Source organism: Archocentrus centrarchus, chromosome 17 (assembly GCF_007364275.1).
Source record: "Archocentrus centrarchus isolate MPI-CPG fArcCen1 chromosome 17, fArcCen1, whole genome shotgun sequence".
NCBI lineage: Eukaryota > Metazoa > Chordata > Actinopteri > Cichliformes > Cichlidae > Archocentrus > Archocentrus centrarchus.
The window spans coordinates 21,531,764-21,556,315 of NC_044362.1; the positions used below are offsets into that span (position 1 = coordinate 21,531,764).

The following is a 24,552-nucleotide window of genomic DNA, read 5'->3' on the forward strand; positions in this document are numbered from 1 at the left end:
TGTCTGGGTTTTCCCATATCATTTCATTAATTTGTTATCTTCATTGATATAAATACATCAGGGCTGCCAAACAGTCTGTCTCTTTCAAATTAGTTGTTCTTTGAGGACTTTTACACAATGACCCCATGACTGGCATTCATAGTGTTATTTTTTTCAGGGCTCTCATTACAAAACTGGCCTTATCCTTCTTATTGTAAATGGTCAGGTTCAATTCACTGCATTATTATTGTTGCCTTCCTCTGCAGCAACAAACTTGATCTCAGCATTGGCAGTCCTTGAAGCCATGCTGCTATCTCTGACCTTGTGCTTGAACAGGAAGGGAAAGGTTTTCCTGAAGGACTTTTGGAAACTGGCACCCATGAATCCATAAACTATGGGGTTGACTGAGGAGTTGGCGTAGGACATGCAGTTGGCCCATGTCTTGATCTTGTATGTGGTGTAGTTAGGCTGGTAGTTTGGATAGAAAGACTGGAAGAGGACAAAGATCTGGATGGGACCCCAGCAGATGGCAAAGAGAAGGACAATCACTACCACCATCTTGGAGACTTTGCTTCGGATACTGATTGTTCTCTCAGACAGAAGATTCACCTGAGGAAACGAGAGGAGAGGAACTTTCTTTATAACATAGCTTTTGTAATGGACAATTTTCAGTATATATACAGTAAGGATGTTGTGAGTGCAATGACATTCAATCAAAAGTATAAAGTCATTGAAAAAAAAAAGCCAACTTCCTTGTGACTAGGAAAAATCAGCGGTTGCCAAGTGTTTACATTTAATTTTTTTGCACTCTGTGACCAACTGCAAGTAGTTGCAACCAGCTAGTCACCCAGAGGCTGAGCATACAACACCCTCAACCTCTGAGCAAGCACTTTTGACTGCAAGGTGACTGCACAGTTCACCTGGTGGGATGCGAGCTGTCTCCAAATAATTGTGGTCTGACTGCTGCAGCACACTCCCAATACATTGTGCATGTTGCATTGAGTCACTCTGCACAATTCAAAGGTTTTGCATCTCTTTGTATTTGGGGACTTGACCCAGCTGGTTCCCTATTCTGGTTATACTCCCATATAGAAGCAAGGTTGCTGAGAGCTTATGTATCCATATTCATGCATATGTGAGGACATGCATGTGATCTTTCCCAAATCAAAAGTGGTGAATTTGACTGATTCTATGAGAGAGAAAAATTCATTTTAGAAAAAAAGTCACCAGCAAAATGCACCTCAGTGAAAGCCAGATCCAGACCCCTAAACAATGATAAAGAGACTAGCAGAAACCAAATGAGGCAGTGTGGTGAGTCCAAACATTACAACACAGGATGGTGAGTTGAACCTTGGATTCAAGAAGAACAATTCGGTTTTCGTCTTGGTCATAGAACGCTGGACCAGCTCTTCATCCTCTCGAGGATATTTGAGTGTGCGTGGGAGTTTGCCCATCCAATCTACATGTGCTTTGTGGACTTGGAGAAGGAATTCGACCACGTCCCTCGGGGTATCCTATGGGAGGTGCTGTGGGAATATGGGGTATCTGGCCTGTTGTTAACACCACAGGACTTTCTCCTTTTGAAGCCTCCACTGGATAGCAACCTCCCTTGTTTCCAGCTATTGAAGGTGAGCTGATAAACTGTCTCTGTCCACCTCAAGTTACGACGGAATATGAGGATTCATTACGTGTTCCATGTCTCCCAGTTAAAGCCTGTCTGTTCCAGTCCTTGTGTTTCAGTCCCACACTTGAGTTCTTCTCGTTTGATGTCCATAACATGGAGTCAGTGGCACAAGCAAGCATCTTTACTTGTTGCCAGTTGTTGACAGTTATAATGCTGTTTCTCGATACTGGAAGCTTTCCAAAACGTTTTCATCTTTTCTATTACGCCCAAAAGGAGAAAATAGGTCCCACATATAAAAGAAAAATTTAAAAAGCCAGAATATTCTTTTAAAGAGTTGATTACAGCCACTTTAAAGGAGCTTTAAAACACATTTTCAAAGACAGGGACATGTAAAGCCAACAAAAAGAGAGGAGGGAAGAGAAGAGAGAGTTTAAACTTTTAATTGGCTGAAAATTAGCAGCAGCTGCTGGCACTAATAGCTCTGTGTATTAGTGGCTGCATTTGTGAGCACTTGTGAAGCCCAGGCCAACATAGAGCCTGTCCTTACCTGATAATTATTGTCTACTGGTTCTACAGTAGGCTGGCCAACCCTCTTAACCATCAGAGTGTAGCAGAAAGAGATAGTGAGCACAGGCAGCAGGTAGGCAGCAATGAACTGGTAGAGGATGAAAGCCCTCTCATGTGTCTTAGAGGGAAACCTCTCCATGCAGTATTGCCTCGGGCCGTACCAGTAGCCTTCTTCTATACGCTGGTACATTAAAATTGGTGTAGAGAGGATGAAAGAACCTGAAGAGGAAAAATGTGGTTAGGTGAAATTATGCAGTTTTAATGCACCTGTTATATACTCAACTATTTTTAATGAGTCAGTAGATAATGACACAACGTACCAATCCAAATGCAAATACTGACAATCATGGCTACTTTGGGGGTGCGGTGCCGGAGAGATTTCAGAGGGTAGACTGTCACGTAACAGCGGTCTCCACTCATAGCAGTCAGGGTTATGCAGGTGGCTTGCACTGTTACCTAACAAGGGACGATAATACACACTTTGCATTACATGTAAACTCAATGTGCTTAACATAAATGATAAAACAGGAAGAGAGAGAGAGACTTAAAGATTGGAAACCATTGTGGTACAGTGATCCCTTTAAGACCCATGTCATACAAATTAGTTTGCATGAGCAGATACTGTATTTTTAAAAAATAATCATGCATGGTTTATTTTACAAGGCTATATACGTAAGGCTATATATAAGATATATGCAGTCATGGGATAAATAGGGGTCACCAGACTATGAAACTGCTTGTTAGTCAATTTCCTGATAAATTTTAACCATATATATATGTATATATATATATACATATATATATATGTATATAGTCTCTAATTCTTAAATAGTTAATGTAATACTTTTGTTACACCCCTTTAATTAAAGCTGAATGTCTGCATTTCATTGTTGGTGCACAGATACATAATTACAATAACTGCATCATTGTCCAAATAATAATGGACCCAGCTGTAAATACAGAAGCTATTGTGGACTAGGGAAGGAGAACAAAGACTATCTATGACTCTCAGATATTTAACAATACAACTGTGAGTCTAGAAAATGGAAAAATGGAAATATATTAAAATACAGTCTATTGAGCTTGACCATCAAAAATAGCTCAGTCCTAACTCTTCTGCATTGACGCTTTTCAACATTGTATCACCCTCAAGAAAGAAGAAAAATGGCAAAACAGTGAATAAATACACAAAGAGAAAACACACCACCAAACAGAAATTGGATAAATTACAAAAAGTATAAAATGTAATACTTCCAGTCTACTTTCACGTAGGAAAGCCCTGCAACCATCATCATTAAATCAATAACGCAGTTATAAGAATTTCAATTGTGGAAAGACTCAAATGTAAAATGGACTTAAAACTGAAATAAATGACAATATTTGATATAAATTTACACTGTACATTATGTGGAAAAGTTGCAGAAATATGTAGGGAGTTTTTGAAAGCTTCACAGCAGTACTCCCTGATGGAGTTTAGACGCTGGTGATGGCTGAAATGACTCTATGAGGAAAAAGGCTGTGGTAATATTTGATTGGTCAACAGAGGGGGGCATGTCCTCTGTCAGCTGATGTTAAGTTCAAAGAAGTGAGAGAGTGCAAATATAAGCGCCTTCCTAATTAGACCTCCACTACCTATGATTTTTCATTAAACAACAAATTACAGTCATGGTGGAACCTTGTGCCATGGTCCTGGAAGACCTACGTTTGTTTTCTTCCTCTGTCTCTTTCCCGTCTCTTTTTCTTTCTCTGTTTCTTCATCACGTCTTAGGTGAAGCAATGCGCTGCTTGTTCAGGTGTGCCCACCTGTGGGTGTTCCCTCCAGTTTGCTGGAGTTCCAGCTGCCACACCTGCTCACCATCTACTCATCTAACCTGCCATATTTAAAGACAGGCTCAAGCCTCCACACTCAGGTGGAGTCTTTCTGTGATGCTATAGTATATGATAAAACTGTCTATAAATGTGGCAGCTATGGTGAAGATAGGTCAGTTAGGTCCTTAGGTTTTTGGACAGTGATACAATTTTAGCAATTTACACCGCCACAGTGGGTTTCCAATCAAATGAAATAACAACTCAAGGGCAGACTTTCAGATTTAATTCAAGGGGTTTAAGAGAAATATAGTGTTAATGGGAACTCCGACTTACCAGAGAAACTGACAGACCTTTTTTTTTTTGCACCAAGTTTGCCATTTCCTACTTTTAACTGCATCTCTTTCTCTAAAGTGGCATGCCTCAAGACACCAAGATCTGGCACAGCTGAGGAAACAACGCCTTTAAACTGGTGTGCCACTGCACACTTGCCATGCAGCAGTACAAAAATAGAGCCATCAGCCAAACAGAGATATACAATGTAAATGTACTACAAATGTATTTATTTTAAATACAAATTTGTTTCTAACAAGTGCACTACAGTTTGCAGCCAACTATTAGAGAAAGCCCTTTTCTTACTGAGTGTCTTACAAACTTCTGACACACTCTTCTCAAATGTTATTTTGTTGCTTTAGGTTTAATCACCCCTCTCTAGGAAGCAGATGTTCAAGCAGCTTTTTTCCCCCCTTTATTTCAGACTTCCTCTCCAGCTTGTCTGAGGTTTTAATGAGCTTGTGTGCTTTTAAAGTGCAGAGCATTCAGAATAGCAAAGAGTGAGGGATAGAACAAGAGAGGACGCATACAGAGGAAGATGGGGAAGTGCAGAGATGGCTGTATTCGTGCTGAGTGTTTTTCATTAGCATGTGAACCAATCATCCAATTTATTTTTTAATAGGATTCAATGATGCTTGATTCAATTAAACTTGAGCTAATCAGAAGAATTGTAATTGAAGACCAAATATAGAATTTTATTCACACTTCCAATTTTGACAAACTTTTCCATCTCACAGAAAATATTAAAAGGCACATTCTCACACATTCATGACATTAAATCCAAATTTAAAAAAACCCTCAATTTCACTAGGACTTACAGTCATCACGACTGTACAGTAGAAAGTCTCAAACTGAGTTTGGGGTTTTCTTTTTTCATACACAACTGTACATTACATTGTAGAACAGGATGACACAGAAAATGAGCCTAACGCGTTTCACCTGCTTCATAAAAATGATATTTTGTTCCTTTCAAATACATCACCCCTGTGGGTCTTAGTGTGATACATGTAGGCAAACTAATCCATTTTGTTTTGAAAAACGTGGAGCAGGGTGAAAAATGAGGGGTCTGAAGTTTCATCTATGCTCCTTTCCAAATAGGATCTAATTTTGTCCCTCTTTTGTCTATGTGTGTGCCTCTTATCTACAACTATAAAGCCAGCACACATTACCCTCCAGAGGCTTCAAGCATCAGGACTACAGGATTTCAAAAGATATGATGAGAGTGAGAGAAAGGGGGTCATCATGAGTTCAGTGTTGAGGCGGCTGAGAAAATGGGTATCACGATGGTGTGTGTATGTGTTTAAAGATGTCTGGTGTATTTAACAGCACACTGCCTTATTATTTTCAGGTAATCATTTCTATTCTATTGTAGTTCTGTTATTTCTTTTTGATGAGGGAAGATTAAACTCAGTTTTATCAAAGATCACTTTAGTAAGAAGAAAAAGAATTGAGTTTGATTAGGTTTCCTGACCTCCCGCCTTGCATGAAGATCTTTTATAGTTGTTTTGCCTCAACATGGCGACTAAAAACATAGGGCTGCATGGGGATGTTCTACTGACATTCAGGCATAACGTGCAGATAATGTTATTTATGTCAGTGTGTTTGACTGACATAATGTTTGAGATCTACTGTCTTATATTTATACAGAAGATACATTTAAAGGAACAGATTACTTTTATTCACCTGAAAGAAACCATCAATACAATTGCATTTTGTGATTTTTAGCTTTTTAGCTCATCAATCTATCCATCCATCTTCTTAACCAGGCTGGAGTCTATCCAAAATAGAAATAAGGCAAGAGGCAGTCGTACACCCTTGAGAGCTCACCAGTTTCTCTCAGAGTTCTCAGAGAGACAGTCAAGCACACACTCTCACAGCCACACCTCGGCCAGTTTAGAAACACCCATAACTTAATGTGCATGCCTTTGGACTGTGGGAGGAAACCAGATTGCCAGAAGGGAAACCCATACAGACACATGGAGAACCCCACGGAGAAACGCCCGAACCATCAAGGAGGTCTGAACCCAGGCGGTGCTAACCACTGCTCCACTGTACCGCCCTGCTACAGTTTTCAGTATTTGCTTTTCTTCAGAATCCTAACAGATGAAACTTCAGAGGATCACAAACACCTTGGACTTTTAAAAGGTTTAGAAACTAGAAAAATTTCATACTAAAGTTGATTACTCGATTATCATGTAAAGGCTATCTGTGAAGTCTGTGAAGAGCTAAAAGTTGTCTGCAGAGCCTGTTGATTTAAGGTAGTTAGTCCTCTTTGACTAATGTTCAGCCTGGTAATGACTGCACATAGAAATGCATCTGCTAATTTGAGTGGAAAGATGACCCCACCCTATAGTAATCTTGCTTCCCTCACTTTGTTTCAAGCAGTACAGCGGGATGAGATCCTCTACTATTGTAATTCCCTCAACTGGTCATTTTAATTATTAATAGTTTTTAGAAGCTTTATAATTTATAAGTGCTTTATAATACTAAAGAGACAATATGATTATTTAAAAAAAGCAGTTTGTTAATGGTAAGTGTCATCTTACTATAGATGCATCTTACTATAGTGTTACCATAATATTTACCTAATACTTTGATAATTATTTGCATGCATCCGGAGGCAGCACCATGAATTGAAATATTCTTTTGATCTCTTACCATTATTAAAATTAGATATAGCTTTAAAGAAAACTGATTCATTCAGATAGTCTCTTTGAATTTTTTAGTAAACATTATTTTTCTTTTTAACTTTGGGGCTGTACAGACTGTTCTAAAATACATACAGAGAGGAGCTGTCTGTCTCAGTCTGTCAGTCTTTAAAATTTCTCAGGATCACGCTGGTGATACAAACAGAGATACTATTTGTACTAAATGTCCTTTCTCGGAATAAAAGGAATGTGTAAAAGTCAGCATTCACCGCCTTTAATTCATTTGATGGGGACAGAAAGTCCTCCAAGGACCCAAGCAAAAGAAGCAAAAGTAAGAGATGACATGTACTGAAATAGTATGTGTTGCCGAACAGTTTACATGTTTATCTGACTTAGTGCATGCTGAGTTAAAAATCTGGAGCAGTCAAATATCAGTAGGTCATACATGTACTTATCTAACACTTACACCTGTCTTTTTCACATAACTGAAGATGACAGTGAACATTTTCAGTGGAAGGAGCTTTGTAAGATGAGGTTCAAAAGAGACTGCTGAGCCTAGAGTTGCTTAGATAAGCCCATTTTGCTTATTTGATGCCTAATCACCTCCACTGATCTTGCTTATTGAGTAAGTACTTAAATATAACAGAGGAGCATATAATTAAATTATAAAACACACTCACTGGCTACTTGATTAGTTACACCCTGCTAGAACCCCATTTTGCCTTTAGAACTGACTTAATTTTTCATGGCACAGATTCAACAAGATGCTGGAAACATTCCTCAGTGATTTTGGGCCATATTGACATAATAGCATCACACTGTTGCTGCAGATTTATTAGCTGCACATCTGTGAGAAGAATCATTTCACCACGTCCTAAAAGTGCTCTATTAGATTCAGATCTGGTGACTGTGGAGGCCATTTGAATGCAGTGAACTTACTGTCATGTTCAAGAAACCAGTTTGAGATGATTTAGGCTTTGTAACTTGGTGCATTATCCCACTGGAGTCAGAAAATGAGTAGAAATGAGTAGAAAATGAGTGGGTCATGGACATGCTCAAGAAAAATACTTGTAACGTTTAAGTCCCATCTGTCCAGCAATAACACACGGGAGGTGTGGCAGGGCATTCAGAACATCACAAACTTCAGAGGCTGTGATGTGACTGCAGGAGACCTGAGTGTGTCACTAGCAGAGGAACTTAACTGTTTCTTTGCTCGCTTTGAGATGCCTCAGGACCACCCATCTGCTCCAGTCCTGCCCCCCCCCACCAGGCTGCACCCCACTCACTGTCCAGGAGCATGAGGTACGGCGCGTGCTCCTGGCAGTGAACCCCAGGAAGGCTACCGGACCAGACGGAGTACCTGGCAAGGTGATCAGAGCGTGTGCCCACCAGCTCACCCTGATTCTCACCAGGATTTTCAACCGCTCCCTGGCCCAAGCAGTCATCCCCCCCTGCCTAAAAACAGCCACAATCATCCCCGTGCCCAAAAGGTCATCTGTCACCAGCCTAAATGATTACCGCCCTGTGGCCCTCACACCGGTAATCATGAAGTGCTTTGAGAGGCTGGTTCTCCAGCACATCAAAGACCATCTGCCCCCCACTTTCGACACCCATCAGTTTGCATATCGAGCAAACAGATCCACAGAGTACGCCATCGCTGTAGCTCTCCACTCTGTGTTGAGCCACTTGGAGCAGCAGCAGAGCTATGCTCGCATGCTCTTTGTGGATTACAGCTCAGCGTTCAACACAATCATCCCGGACATTCTCACCACCAAACTGCACACCCTGGGCCTCCCCCCTCTCACATGTTCCTGGATCAAGGACTTCTTAACCAACCGGCCCCAGACTGTGAGACTTGGCCCCCATCTCTCCTCCACCCACACACTGAGCACTGGCTCCCCACAGGGCTGTGTGCTGAGCCCCCTCCTGTACTGCCTCTACACCCATGACTGCAGTCCGGCCCACAATAACAACCTCATCGTCAAATTTGCTGACGACACCACAGTGGTCGGACTCATCTCAAAGGGAGACAAGGCAGCTTACAGAGAGGAGGTCTTGAAGTTGACAGCCTGGTGTTCAGAGAACAACCTGGTACTGAACACCATGAAAACCAAAGAGATCATCATCGACTTCAGGAAGCACAGGACTGACCCAGCTCCCCTCTACATCAACGGCGAGCATGTGGAGAGGGTCCACACCTTCAGGTTTCTTGGTGTCCTCATCTCTGCTGATCTCTCTTGGTCAGATAACATCACAGCTGTTATCAAGAAGGCTCAGCAGCGACTTCACTTCCTGAGGGTCCTCAGGAAGAACAACTTGGACTCAAACCTGCTGCTGACCTTCTACCGCTCATCCATTGAGAGCCTGCTGACGTACTGTATCACAGTATGGTACGGCAGCTGCACTGAGGCAGACAGGGTCAGGCTTCAGAGGGTAGTCAAGACAGCACAAAGAATCGTTGGCTGCCCTCTCCCCTCCCTGATGGACATCTACACCTCCCGCTGCATCAGCAGAGCCAGGAACATCATCAAGGACAGCTCACACCCTGGCTTTGACCTGTTTGACCTGCTGCCCTCTGGCAGGCGCTACAGGTGCATCAAAGCCAGAACAAACAGACTCAAGAACAGTTTTTTCGCCAGAGCAATCACCACCCTGAACTCACACACTCACCCACTGTAACTGTGCAATATTATATTATTCATACTGAATATCTGACATTCCTATATTGTGTAATATCCAGTATTCATCCACTAGTGCAATATTCATTCACCAAGTGCAATATTCATCATCTTCATTATTATATGTATACACATATTTACTTTTCTTACAATGTACAGATGAACCAATGTATGTATATATTTTTATACATGCTATTTTTTGTATATTTTACACATTGTTTATTTCTGTATATCTCTTGATTATATTGATCATACTAGATTATAATATTTTCATAATATTTTTATTTTAGAGAGTTTGATTTTCTGTTACATGGCACTGAACAGGAGTGGCCCTCCAATCTCATTGTACATCCTGTATAATGACAATAAAGGCATTCTATTCTATTCTATTCTAAATGCAGGATGGATCCATGCTTTCATGTTATTTCCACCAAAGTCTGACCCTACCATCCAAATATTGCAGCAGAAATCATGACTCATCAGATCAGGTGTTATTTTTCCAGTCTTCTATTTCCAGTTCTGGTGAGCCTGTGCGAATAGTAGCCTCATTTTACTGTTCTTGCTGACAGGAGTGATCCCTGGTATGATCCTATGCTGCTGTAGCCAATCTGCTTCAAGGCTTGATGTGTTTTGCTTTAAAAGATGCTCTTCTGCATACCTTGGTTGCAAGGAGTTATTTCTGTTACTGTTGCCTTCCTATCAACTTTGAGCAGTCACTGTAAACAGTTTCTGTAATACTCATATCAGCCCATCTGGCACCAATAACTGTGCCATTTTCAAAGTCACTTAAATCTCCTTTTTTACCCATTCTGATCCTCAGTTTGAACTTCGTCAGGTCAACTTGACCATGTCTACATACCTAAATGCAGTGAGCTGCTACTACGTGATCAGCTAATTTTGATATATGCATTAATAGGCAGGGGTAGCATGGTGGTTTTGTGGTCAGCACCGTCGCCTCACAAAAGATCCTGGGTTTGAATCCAGAGTGGAGCCTTTCTATGTGGACTTTGCATGTTCTACTCATGTCTGTGTGGTTTCTCAATGTGTACTCCAGCTTCCTCCCACAGCACGGGGTTAGGTTAATTTGTGATTCTAAATTGCCCATAGGTGTGAATGTGAGTGTGAATGGTTGTCTGTCTCTGTGTGTTAGCCCTGCAACAGATTGGTGACCCAGACATGTCACCAGGGTGTACCCTGCCTCTCACCCTATGACACCTGGGATAGTCTCCAGCCTCCTCATGACCCTGAAGTGGATAAGTGAAAGAAGGAAATGACAAGCAATTGAACACCACTATCAAAATGGCCAGTGAGTGCAAATGTAACTGTTATCAGATTTGTAATTAATATTTGACACAATTAGATTTGTGTCTTAATGCATGCTCAATAATCTAGGTAAGTAATTCCCAAAAAAGTTGATTCTGTTCAAGTGGACACTTTTCAGTAGGAGAAATCATCACTCATCCAAATGACTGAAGATTGGATCTGTTTTCTGGCTATTAGATTTACTCATGAAATTTGTTTTAGTTTGATTATAATGGAGCCAAATATCTTATTTCTGGGTAAAATATCAATATATTAGTGGAACACTATAGGTTAGTATGGCTTACTGTTAGTATCATCTTTACATCTATAAAGCCTCAGTAATTTGTGCGGTCAAATTATGAGAATTATTTTCATTAGTTGATTAGGGTGTCATCCTTGACACCACACTTCCTTTCCAAGCTCACATCAGTAATATCACTCGGTTCTTATACTTCCATCTTAGAAACATTAATCGCCTCCTTTCATCTTTCATACCCAATATTCTTGTTCATAACTTGGTTACATCCCATTATTGATGACTTCTCTTTAGTCTTCCTCTCAAGTCCATTCATAAACTTCATCTGGTCCAAAACTCTGCCTCTCGCATCATCATCAAAACTCCCTCCATTAGCTGCATCACGCCTGTCCTTCAGCAGCTTCACTGGCTTCTGGTTAAATATCGCATTGCTTTCAAGATTCTGCTCCTCACCTTTAAGGGAATCCATGACCATCACTCTACAGTATCCCTCTGAACTTCTGCATGTCAACACACCCAGTGGTCCCCAACCTTTTTTGAGCCGCGGACCGGTTTAGTGTTAGAAAATATTTCCACGGACCGGCTTTTAAGGTGTGGCGAATAAATACGTCAAAATAAATGATACGACCATAACCAAGTGTGATATTTTCTACGTATAATAATAAAAAACGCGAATCCACTTTGTATTCGTATGCAACTCTATCAGCAGCGTTCTCGTAACATCCCGCCTCAACATGAATAACAGGCTCTCTGCCCACAGCGCTCCCTGGTCAGCTGTTAGAGCCATGGTAAAACATGCCTTCAAAATAAGATACACCGCAAAAACAAATACAGTAGAAATCACCTCAGTCGGATTCAAATGGCCCAGTTTGGGGTCTATTATCGAATTTCGCTGCAATGGCTTCTGCTTCATCTATGAATTTGCTTCTGCAAATTTTATAATCTGAAATTTTACTCGTAAGTGCAAGTTTGTAGCTTACACTTGCCACGATTGTCCCCGGTGAAATGAACTGATATAAACACTAAAACAATTTCCAGGCGTTGTTAGTGTGTGTGTAGTTGTGCACGAACGAGCCGATGCATGGAAGTGGGCGGACAGGAGCTGAGGAGGGTTTTAGCGCTAAACTCATCCAGTTTATGCGATCACATTTAACTGGAAATTTATTACAATGAGACCAGATTTTTCATCCGAGGTAGGTGAATATCCGACGGATTTATGTGATGATTTTATTGGAATTAATGTTAGGAAAAATCAAGACCTGCAGATGCCATCCAACTAGAGCGAAAACCCGATTTGTGCGACTTCGACTTAGGTGATTTTACTGTATAAAGCGCATGAAAAATACAACTCACCATAACACTGAATCAGTGTGAGCCCTGAGCTTGTTTCTCTGATACTCATTTTTGCTGGCTTCTGGTTTGACTGGGTTCGGCCGATTTCACATGGAGCGTGGCTGCAGAGCCGCGGTGTCAAGCGCTGGAGAGTCAGTTTGATGGCTGGGTCTACCTCACTGCTATCCCCGGTGTTGATAAATAAAAATGGTAAATGGACTAGTTCTTACATAGCGCTTTTCTACTCTTGTTGAGCACTCAAAAATTTAAAGAAGCGTTATGTAGGTCAACCAACCGATTTCGTTAGACAGGCCTGAAGCTTCTGGGTTTAATTTTAGCGGTGACGTATCATGTGAGCAGAAACGTCTTGACACGTCAAGAGGAAGTCATGGAGGGAAGTAAGGAGCGAATCCGCCCATTTTTCAAAATAAAATATAGTTTAGGCGCAGATAACAAGTAAAACGGAAATAATTTAAGTTATTTATTCTTTATGTGCGGCCCGGTACCAAATGTCCCACGGCCCGGTACCGGTCCACGGCCCGGGGGTTGGGGACCTCTGAACACACCCACTCACACTCTCCGGTGTTCTCTCCATCTCACCGGCCCTTCCGTCCATTTGACTACAATGGGATCCAGAGCCTTCAGTTTCTCTGGTCTTTGCCTCTGGAATTCTCTCTCACCAGACATCCGTAACTCTGACTCTCACACCTCTTTAACTCTGACTCGCACCTCTTTTAACTGGCTTCTTCACCCTGATTGTCTTCCACCTGTCAAATGAATTGTCTATTTGTAATGATTTTATATATTGTGAAATTGTTTTAATGACTTGACTGATATTTTTTGGTTTATTCTTATTGAAATAAAATGTATTATTATCGTTTTCTTATTGTGACACATTTATTTTTATCATTTATTGCATATTTAGCAGGTAAATTGTCCTTTAAGAGACTATCCCCCCCCCAAGAAAACAACCCCATAATTCACTTATGTAGTCCGTTATAATAATCTATAGTTGTGCTTTAAAGTTCAAGGAACTGTGTGCACAGGCAGCATCGCCTTTAAATGAGGCTGAACGGGACACTGTTAAAACCAGGAAAATGAAGCTTTCTAACACGTGTTTAACATTGTGAAGAAGTCTATTTTAAGCCAAACTAAGTGAAAACACATTCCCAGCCATGACTCAAATTCCAGTCGTCAAGCAAAAGTGCCACCATGTGTACAGTACCATCAAACAAACACATTTTTTTGCTTATGGTGTATTGTGGATACACTCCTTCATGTTGTTTACGCAAAACTCATACTGGCCGCAAAATGAATAGTGAGTAGAAAAAAAGATAAAGGAATAAAAATAGTCATTTATATCAAGCCCTTGGCCATACCCTGCTAATATACAATCTAACTGTACTATGTAATAAAAAAGCAGTAGTTGTATAATCTGCTGTCATGTTGCTTCAACAGAGACTGAATGTAAACACAGCAGGAATGCTTCCCTTTGGCTGTTTTTTTTTTTTTTTTTTATTGAACCGTGGAAATTTTGAGATGATAATAACACTAACAGCTCTCATTTCTTCCAAAAATGTGAGAGACTGAAGCAAAGAGAGCGGTCACTTCTCTTATCTCTTTATAGTCATTAAAAACCTAATTACCTTTCTCTCGTGGTTGCAATAATAAATGATGGTAGGCTTGCATAATAGAAACTGACTTGAAGGTTTGGATGAGAAAATTGTTTTCTGATAAGAGAGGAAAGGAGACAGACAGGGTTGTTTGACAGACAGCTTTTAGAAGAAAAGGTTTGGACTTAGTCATCATTTGACCAAAGATGTGCTCTGATGGTTTAGATCCATTAATCAAATAACATATCTGCCTTTTTATGGCTGACGTCTAAAAATTGTAAAGTGTCTCTTTTTTAAGCTTGACAGAATGCCCCCTGCATGTTGAATCAGGTGAAATTTTAATCAAATCTCTACATAAAATAGAAAATTAAATACATTCACTGCATACTTTATCAGCCTTGGTTATTCAAGGTAAAAAAAAAATGTTAGCAAAAGTAATTTTGTTTCTAGTGCTTATTAACTGAACAGGAGCCGTCGGTCTCTGAATCCTTGTGTCTGATTTCCGGTTGACCTTGTCATTAGAGTAGTCAGAGAACTGGTTATTAGTGCAGGCTGAGTGTAATTCAAGTGTAGTCATTTAAGCTCTGACTACATGCCTACTCACAGGGAGACACTATGCATTTAAGGGTATTTTTAACATCTTTCCTCCATGAATAAGCCACATGGTGTGAACATATATTGAATGGCCTCCCCTGATGATGCACTTGTCCAAGGAAAGGAAAAAGTGTGGACATAAGTGGTGCAATCTAAAAGTTCCACAATTCCACCCATGAAAAAAGAAGAGACTTATCTTAAACTTGAGTCATTTCTTTGTGCAGCTCTGCAGCACTTACTGTGCTTCAGCCTTTTTAGATTTTAATCCCGTCACTCTTGAATATATTTCCTCTGGACCTAATACTTTTCTTTTAGCTCTACTTTTATTCTAACTCGACTATCTTACATTGTTCAACTCGATGGCCATTATTATAGTTGTTAGAAGTTGGGCCTTGAACCGTTTTGATTGTTTATTTGTGTCTGGACCATTCAGTGGACCTCTATACTATTTTTTTCTGTTTTAGTTTAATGGTTCACAACTTTTCATTGTCTCACTTTCCAGACAGATGACCGTATTTATCCTTTAAAGCCTGAACCATGAAATCACTGACAGAAAATTAGATTCAGCTCATTGTGCGCACAAGGCACACAACGAAATGATCGTTCCAGATCACTCATCCAGAGACAAGCATCTGCAGTCATGCAGCCAGAGAGCAGTGCTACGTTAGGCAATGTGGTTTAAGTGTTTTGCCCAAGGACACAACGCAGCGCAGGGACAGGGGCTCGAACCAGCAACCCTCCAGCTGCAAGGTGAACACCTACCCACTGCACCACTGCCACATATATATGCCACAAAATTGTCATTTAAACAAAAACAAAAAACAAATAGAGTGTGTATTGAACCTTCTGACAAATAAAAAATACTTAAATATTAGTTTGCATCATATTTGTTATGTGTGGCTATAGTGCAACTTATTTAGGGTTTTCAAGGGGGGGGGGTCGCTCTGATGATGTAGAAGTCTCAAAAACTCATTCTATCAAGTATGATACAGTAGGCGTTAAGGGGTTGAGCAAATTTCAAACCAGCTGGTGAACATAGTGGAGGATATGTCTGTTACTGTAAATAGTCAGCTATTTCCCTCAAGAGTTGGTTTTTAGCAAATTAGATTTAAAAGGCAACAAATATTAACTGCTTGGAAATATGACTAATAAAAAAAAAAAAAATTCTGACTACTGACTGTTATGTGACCATGCTTCTTGGCAATAAATCTAGTACTGTAAAGTCTTATAGGGCTACCAGGAGGCCTGAACACTTGTGGCATCACCTTGGGTATGCTGTTCATGACAGAATGACCAACACAACCACATTGGCTGACTTGCAACAAATGCTGGGTGAAAAATGAGATGCCCTCCAACAGCAGTGTGTGACCAAGCTGGTGACCAGCATGAGGAGGAGGTGCCAGGCTGTGGTGGCTGTGTATGGTTCTTCCACATGCTTCTGACGCGCCTGTTTGTTAAATGAAACAAACAATACTCAACAAGAATCAACAGCAGAATAAGCTGTCTGTCATTGGCAGAGGAGATTAGGCAAGTTTTTCACGCCAAATCTTCTCAACCCACAAATGCGTTTTCCTTATAAATGTGGCACCATTTAAGGAGAAATAAATAGGCTTTCCAACAATATAAGATTTATTGCCAAGAAGCATTGTCACAACAAAGAAATAATCAACCAAACACAAATTTCCTTACTTTTTGTGCTAAGTTTTAAGACTTGATAGCTTTAAACTTAGACTTGATAGCTAACTGCTGTTTGTAGCTATTTGTGCAGGTACTATTTGTGAATGGTTTATCTTGCATTCATGAAAATGAAAATGCCTTTTATGCCTCTCTTCTACCAGTACCTACTCAGCTCAACTCGACTCAGTTTTATTCTACTTGTTTTTGGTGGTTTTCCTTTACAGCTGAGTACCATCTCAATGTGGGTGAGGTTTTTATAGCAAGGTGGCCTAAAGGTCCTGTGACGTCATTTGTATGCGACACAAACACAAATGGTCGCTCCGTCCATCTCCCTTCTGATCCTGTTGTCAGCCACCAAGCACAAAAATATCTGTGTTGATTAGTATGTAGGCATTTTCCTCGTTGCCAGGTTTCAAAGATGGCAGGTTTAATTGTGAAACAGTCGGTTTCATGACTCATCTAGTGACCAATCAGTGGCATGTACTCTGTTGATGTCACATTTTTGGCTTGACTCAGCTCACTTAGAACCCCGGCTGAGTGGGTACTAAAAAAGTACCTGGTACAAGGTACTACCACATAATGGGAAACTCTACAAAACGAGTAGAGTCGTGTTGAGTGAGGTACTAGTGGGAAAAAAGGCATTATTGTCATGGTCTCTGGGTCTGGCTTTTGAATTTTTTGGATGTCTGAAGTTTCTCTAGTTACGTATCTTTGTATTATGGTTCTATATTGTTGACATTTAGCCTTCTGTTTATGGTGTTATGGTTATTTTCCCTGTGATTATGAGTTTCCTGTTTTTCTGTGCCTTTAATTCCTGGCTTACTTTAATTGATGGGTTTATTAAACCCTTTTTGTATTTCCATTCTGTCCCCATCTCATCTCTGTGTTTTGTCCTTAGTCTCTCCTATGTTAAGTCAGTCTTGTCTCCTTGTTTGGTTACCTTTCTGTGTGTGTTAAGTTCCTATTTCTTAGTCCTGGCCTCAGTGTTAGCTATTTCCTGTCTTATTTTGATAGTCTGTTGTGTCTCATGTTTTGTATTTAGTTCTATTTCCCTTGTTTTACGAGTATCTTCAGTGATTAGTCCCAGCTGTGCTCTTGCTCTTCTCACCCCTTGTTATCTCATGTGTATATACTGACTGAGTCTTCTTCTGTTCTTTGTTGTGTCCTCCCTCTTAGCTGTGTGTCTCCCCGCTCTGAGTTTCCTAGTTTATTTTACTTCTGCCCTGCATTTGTTTGCTTTCCCTGAGTACCGGCAGTAAAGCTGAGATTTTGAGTTCAATTTTGCCTCCTGACAGCCATTCCATGCCATTTACTCATTTTGCTGCTTCCTCACTGTCAGTCAGGGCCTTTGGCATATAATCTTTTCACAATTCCTGCCATATGGCAGCTGTGCAAACTGACTAGTCTAGATTGTCCTATTTTATTGTGGGATTCTGAATGGTTATAATACTTTCTCAGTGCGGACGCATTATTGATTGAAGTGCCAACAACTTTGGTTGAAGTGACTGTAACAGTGCAATGTGTTTTTCATGTCTGAAATAGACATTATGTTGCCTTTAAAAGGGTCACAAGTAGAAAAATAATGTTGGGATCATTGGCATACAGTGTCCAATATCCCCTTTAAATCTTGGTTAACCTCTTGGTCTGTGGAAATATTATATGATGTAACATCTTCATCTTCTCACTTAACAGAGGATTCTGTTATGCTCTCTTGTGTCTCATCCACATTTTGTTGGAGCATGACTGATGCTGATTACTGTTATTATTCTCTGCCATCTTTGACACATCTTGACACTTTTGACTTTTTAAGCTGCAAAGCTCAAGCTACTTTCATTTAAGAAACTATATAAAGGCAACAATGGCTCTTTTTGGATTAGCTTTCTTGAGAACTGTAATTTTATGAGGATGAACTGTGACCACCTTCAGGGGATTATACAGATTGATTTTTTTCTATGACAAAGCTGAGTTGGCTGGCTGTTCTCAGGGGAGTGGGAGTGTTAAAGCCCTGAATGCTGTTCATTTTAGAGGAAATATGAAAAATGCAACCTTCATGTAAAAGCACATTTCTGAGCCAAGAAATATAATAACTGAAGTGGTTTAAAATATAATACCTGCTGAAGAAATGCAACAAATTTGCACATGAAGTTGCCAAAGATCCATCCAGGGAGGGGGTAAAGGGTGGCAGTGAAGGGGACGCAGCACACCAAGAAGATGATGTCAGTGGCAGCCAGGTTTGCTGCACGGGGAGAAAAAAAGGCAGTGTTTGATAAGTGTTGCACAGTCTACACAACAGTGTTTAACTAAGATTGCTTTAGTTGAATGGCATGGATTCTTCAATAAATTTTGAGAAAGCAGAGAGAACTCTAACCATCATTCCACCTTTCTTCTCTGGCATAAGTCTTTTTAAACTGTCTGAGAAAAATGGGTGTGGAGGCTTAACTTCCCATTGCAGTAGAACCAATGTTGTTCCTACCTAATATCGTCAGTAGAGTCTTTTTGTGAATCGATGATGGCCTATTTTAGAGAATTCAATAAGGCCTTTGAATTGATCTGCTGGTCTGGAGTATTCCGGTGTTTGTTAACACAATGACACTGTCTTCCCAGGAATGGACATCACAGCAAATCTTCCCCAAGATTAGGCTGTGCAATGCTCATAAAGTGCAAAAAACCCCAGAGCTACATCTCAGAATCTACAGGCCTCAGTTAGCATATTAAATGTTAAAGTTCATGACAGAGGAAGAGAAAGCCAAAAGGGCTGCCAGGAGAAAGCCTCTTCTCTCTAAAATGAACCTGGCAGCATGGCTTAGGTTTGAAAATGCCTCATACCTATAAACACGGTGGTGGAGGGGTGATTATTTGGGCTTGTTATGAACTCCTCTGCATACCAAAGTATTCTAGAATCAAATGTGAGGCTGTCTGTCTGACAGCTAAAGCTTGGCTGACATTAGGTCACACAACAGGACAATGATCCCAAGCACAGCAGCAAATAATCAACGAAATGGCTGAAAATGGCTTTACTGTGAGCAAAAGTATACACACATGCCAGAAACAACAAAAAGCATAAGAGATCCAATACAAAGTTAAGAACTATGAGACTGACACATTTTTCAGTACCATAGTACCGATAGGCTGCTTCAGAAGAAAAATGTGTTTACATGATGATGATGATGATGATGATGATGATGATGATGCAGCATTTAGAAAATTAAGACTCAAGCTGTTGCTTGACTGCTGGCAGGTCAGACATACGCCCACCCACACACACGCGCACACACACACACACACACACACACACACACACACACACACACACACACACACACACACACACACACACACACACTAAGCAGAGGTTGCAGTGAAAACTTTGACAGCCTGCCTGTTTTGTCTTCATTTATTCATCACTCCAATGTGCCACACACACCAGTTCCTTTTGTTTTAGTAGATCTGATCACACTGTAGCTACTGGAACCTTATGCTGAGAGTATAGGCAGATGGCGCAGGGGCTAGTGAAATGTTGCTGAATATTAAACTGTTTCCATGCTGCGGCTTTGAGGTATATTATCCAACATGATATTCTTGTCACATCCACAGTCCACTGTGCAACGAGTGGTGCAAATAATTTCTGCAGTAAATTGCAGAACCTCAACATTTACACAAAAATAATCTCATTTCCATGCATGTGACAGGCTTTTTTATTTTTTATTTTTTACATTTTATTTTATTGGTTTGTTCTGTGTGCTCAACCAGTAAATCAGTCACCTCTGCAAATCTCTTCAAGCGACAGCTGACGTCACAGCTCTAGCAGACGTGCTCTGAGTCTGTGTGCTCTGAGTACTAGAAGAGCTATCAGATTGGAGCATGAGTGGAATACTCCTCTGATTTATGTTGCGTTATTTGACACATTGAAAATGTGCGCAACTCTTCGTATACAATATTTATGCATGTGTCCATTGTGCTGATCTGCTTGCCTGTTTGCCTTATCTATCTCTGTGGCTGCAGACCATTAGTGTTCCCTAACTGTAAAGCTCCACACTTCCTCAGTCCCATTGGAGCTTTTTCTTTCACAGGCATTTCTGTATGATTTGTGCCATTTGCCATAGAGTATCAAGCACTTATCCACTCATACACCCTCACCTCTAATGATACTGAATAGCACAGCCTTTTTGTTTGCTTCATGATAGATTCATGTTTTTTGTTAAAACAAGTGCTTATGATTGGACTTCATCCGCCATCTCACACTACTCATTGTGACACCATCCATCTGTTTTAGGTACAGTTAACTGTAACACTTCCATAAAATAAAATGTGACAAAACACAACTAAACACTTAGTAGTACATAAATAAAGTGACTTAAATATATGCTGAAGCTTTAGCTTCACTGGAGACAGAAACCATGTTTTGAGAAACATTTTTTTCATTGATTCCTTTCATATCGCGAATCCCCAGAGCGTTATCTACTGAGAAGATAAGCTTTTGCAAGTAAGTGCAGACAAGTGAAGCATATTTTCACCCATGAGGTCTACTGAGCCATGAAAACCTTGCTTGCAAAAATGAATAATTCCAAACTGTATGCAATGAGGATCTCAAAACACCTCCAGCAGATAATTATTATACCTATTTAGATTTTTTTTTCCTCATAATGTGGATGGGCTTAGAAATAATCTGCACTTAGTTAGGATTCAGGGCATATCTGAACACCTGCACCTTCCATTAAAGTCTGTTTCACTCGTTTGTTTTCTTAAGTACAGTTAGTGCTCAGGTAAGCGTGAGTGCAAATGTTGCTCAGCTGAGTTGATGAACCAACATAAACGAATTTCAGCAGACTAAGTAATAAATTATGATCTACTTGTGAAGAATGTGACTTAAATGAAGGGTTGATTTCACAAAAAAGCAGAGATATTGTAGCAGACAAAAACATCAACAGCATCATTTATAAACATCCTGTTGATCAGTCGTGATCTCATATATGACTTAAGCAGAAAACTATGTACATGTGGTTATCCTTGCTGTGCAATGTAAATGAGATCATCTCTAACCAAATACTATAAGCGATAGATTTGATTTTCTTGCTGGTTATGCAGGGGTATTGCAGTTTGAGACACTTATGCATCCAAGCCTCAGGTTCTTTCTTTCTGCTCCACCATATTCACTGCAAATTGCATCAAATTAAATCCTCAACACCCTTCTTTGGGTTGTACTCCCTCCCATCAGAGTTCAGAGTGGACGAGGTGAGGAAGAGACACGAGGAGACACAAAGGAGGCAACAGGCATTTAACAAAGTGAGACATCCCAGCCTTGGAGCCATCACTTTACAGTGATTTCAACTAAATATGACATTTGACACAATTACATCATAAATTGTTTTGTTATAGCCCAACTACCATGGCATTTTCTGATCTCAGGCCTAACAGTGCTCATGACATTTCTATATTTAGCCCAACTTTGAATTAAATTCACATTATTGCGCAATGTAACAAGATAGAAGTTTTTAATCACACACACACAGAAATGATTTTAACATCTTAATCAACACATGAATAAAAGCTCATCTGGCAATCTCATCTCTCCTCTGTCTTCCAGATACAGATTTTAAGAAATAAGGTATCCATGGTGTACTGTGACTGATTCCTGGGTCACAGGCAGGTGGATGGAGGAAACGTGAATGCAAAAATTGATGAAATGGGAAAAGCTCTGAGTTTTGTGTGTGGTTCCGTCCCCTGCTCTCTCCCTGACTCGGATCCCTCCCCTTTGTCTCCTGTGGAGCCAGTGTGCAGCTTTCTCCACTTGGCAGTCAGCACTGGCTAGCGCACTGGGGAGAGGACTTGGCTAACCCAGTGCTGGACCAGGTTGGCAGCATTATATCAGTGAGTGGTTGTGTTGTGTCTCCCGCTAAAGGAAGAAATGGGCTTTACATCGAATGATCCGTGTTTTTCAAATTCTTCGGCTTTCTCTGGCTTCCTTTGTTTTAGGTTTTTGACATAGAGACTTAGCTGTTTCTTTAAGTTGAACTTTTTAATAAAATCCTGCTTTATTTGCCTCGTTCGCCTCCCTGACCCATAGCCCTTTTTTGAGGAACATCGCATCTACTGGATATTAAAGAACCTGCTCCCTGGCCATGACTTTGTCTTTCAGAAAGTTTTCTTTTTATGTACTGGTCCATAGATGTCAGTGTAAGTTTAGGATTTATGCAAAATTTAAGTTGATAAGTTTATCTTAAAATAAAAACCTTTTTTTAATGAGACAACTGGATTTCTTTCCATTGCTTTCCCGGGTAATGGCTAATGGTAGATGGGAGCACATTTATCTTCTTTTGCCAGCATTTTGTACATTTCAAATTTACTTTAAATTTAGATTTCAATTTTATGTTTGTCATATCTCTCCAGGATGGATATTTTTGCTGCTAAACTTAAAAAAAAAAAAAAAATGCAAAAAAATTATGATTCATAATTTACTTTTTTGTATTGATTATCTTAATATCAAGAATCCTTGGAGCATTATTACCAAATGACCTTTGCACATAACCACAAACAGCTGGTGCATATTTTAAACCACGAACATTTGTGTGATAGAAATAGTTTCCTTGCACAAATAAATTCTGAATGTTGCAATTTTCCCAAAACTTAAACGTCCACGGCAGATAATTATGTAAAATGCTTAATTTTCTCCTGAGCATAGAAACACTTTGCATTCACTTGTGATGAAGGACACATCTGAGCACCTGTTATTTCTCATTAATAGTAAAAGCAAAATCTTTAATCAGCACAGGCACTCTTGCACAGAGCTGTGCATTAACTTGTCATATGGCGATTCAGGGAAATTGCACTCTGCTTTCTCACAAACCCCTTTATGCATGCAATGAAGTCTTTCAGGATAGATGAACGAGCTGTTTAATAACTATAGCTGATGTTCATTTACGTTGTGTCCAAGTGATCTACATCTCCTGAGTTTGAATCTTTTTTTTTTAAAGTCTTTCTCGGTTTACCAGAAATCAGAATTACAAACTTGCACATTTGCTCACCTATGTAGAAGTTGGTTGCTGTCCTCATCTGCCTGTGTTTTGAAATGACATAAATAACCAGAGAGTTGCCCACCAGTCCAACCAGCATGATGAGAGAGAAGATCAAAGGGACTAGCCAGGCATCCGTGAGGAAAGGATGCTTATCTCCTTCCTCCTCCTCATCGTCCTCGTGTCTTCCCAGAGAGAAGTTTGTTCCGGATCCATTGATCCAGACCTGCTCAGTGGAGTTCCACAGGTCCTCGGAGGAGTACATCGTGACAGGACAGGGGGAACAATTGTGATGGATGTGAGGGAATAAGTGAGCAGGTTAGGTGAGGTTTAGAGTCAGTTTGGAGAGAGAGAGAGAGAGAGAGAGAGAGAGCAGTATGCAGTCCTCTCTGCCCTCAGGCAAAGAAAAGGAGAGCCTGACAAATAATGTGGAGAAAAAATATGGAGAGAGAGAGAGAAGTCTGGCAGGAAAGATGCATGAGAGAAAAGAGAAAAGTTCAACAGTGAGGAGTATATGGAGTTGCAGATTGCAGGAAGAAATCCAAATAAGGCTTTGAGGTACAACTGAAGTCAATGATAAGCAGTTCAATTAAAGAGAAAGGGTAGCAAGGTAATTTAAAAAGGTGGAGGAAAGCAATGCGGGGGAAAAGGGTCAGGCAAAATGGGAAAAAAAAAGACTCCTTAAGCTCCTCAAGTATAGAGAACCAAAGTAGGATTATGATGAGAGAGAAATTAGATGTGTGTGTGTGAAGAGGACACTGAACAATAGGTGGCCAGAAGTGGAGAAAGAGCTTCTTTTCTTTGGAGCAGGTTGGATGAAAACTGCCAGCACATCACCTCTGAGCTTTAAAGCATGCTGTTTTTCTGACTAGCGAGACAAGCACACATCTTGACAGCCCTGGGAAATTTTTAACAAGGGACCAAGGCTATGCTGAGAGGCACACAGAAGTCTTCTACAAGCTTGGTCATCAAATACCCAGAAGCAAACAGTCCAGTGTACTTGCAGCTCCCTTTTCTTTTGTTGAGCTGATTTTCAGCTGTCTTGTCCCCATTGATTTGTAGTAAGGTCCACATTTTTTTTCAGTCCATCACCTAACCTATCCAGGGCTTTTGCCTTACAGGAAAAAAATACG

At 40.3% G+C, this 24,552-nt stretch overlaps 1 protein-coding gene across 1 annotated transcript; it reads right to left on the bottom strand.

Annotated features, from left to right (window-relative positions):
* Window positions 1-207: 207 nt before the first annotated feature.
* Window positions 208-23,684, bottom strand: kiss1ra (KISS1 receptor a). Its single transcript, XM_030751887.1, has 5 exons — window positions 23,432-23,684; window positions 18,521-18,645; window positions 2,491-2,626; window positions 2,151-2,389; window positions 208-588 (listed from the first exon to the last, which is right to left on the bottom strand). The coding sequence occupies exons 1-5, from the start codon at window positions 23,682-23,684 to the stop codon at window positions 208-210; spliced, it is 1,134 nt and encodes a 377-aa protein (XP_030607747.1).
* Window positions 23,685-24,552: the final 868 nt, after the last annotated feature.

What these genes read in the sequence shown, in the direction of transcription:
- kiss1ra (XM_030751887.1), bottom strand. Translation starts at nt 23,684, where the DNA reads ATGTACTCCTCCGAGGACCTGTGGAACTCCACTGAGCAGGTCTGGATC. An exon ending in AGCAACCAACTTCTACATAG is followed by an intron (nt 18,646 to 23,431) that starts GTGAGCAAATGT and finishes CTCCCCGTGCAG; the next exon opens with CAAACCTGGCTGCCACTGAC. An exon ending in CAGTAGACAATAATTATCAG is followed by an intron (nt 589 to 2,150) that starts GTAAGGACAGGC and finishes TCGTTTCCTCAG; the next exon opens with GTGAATCTTCTGTCTGAGAG.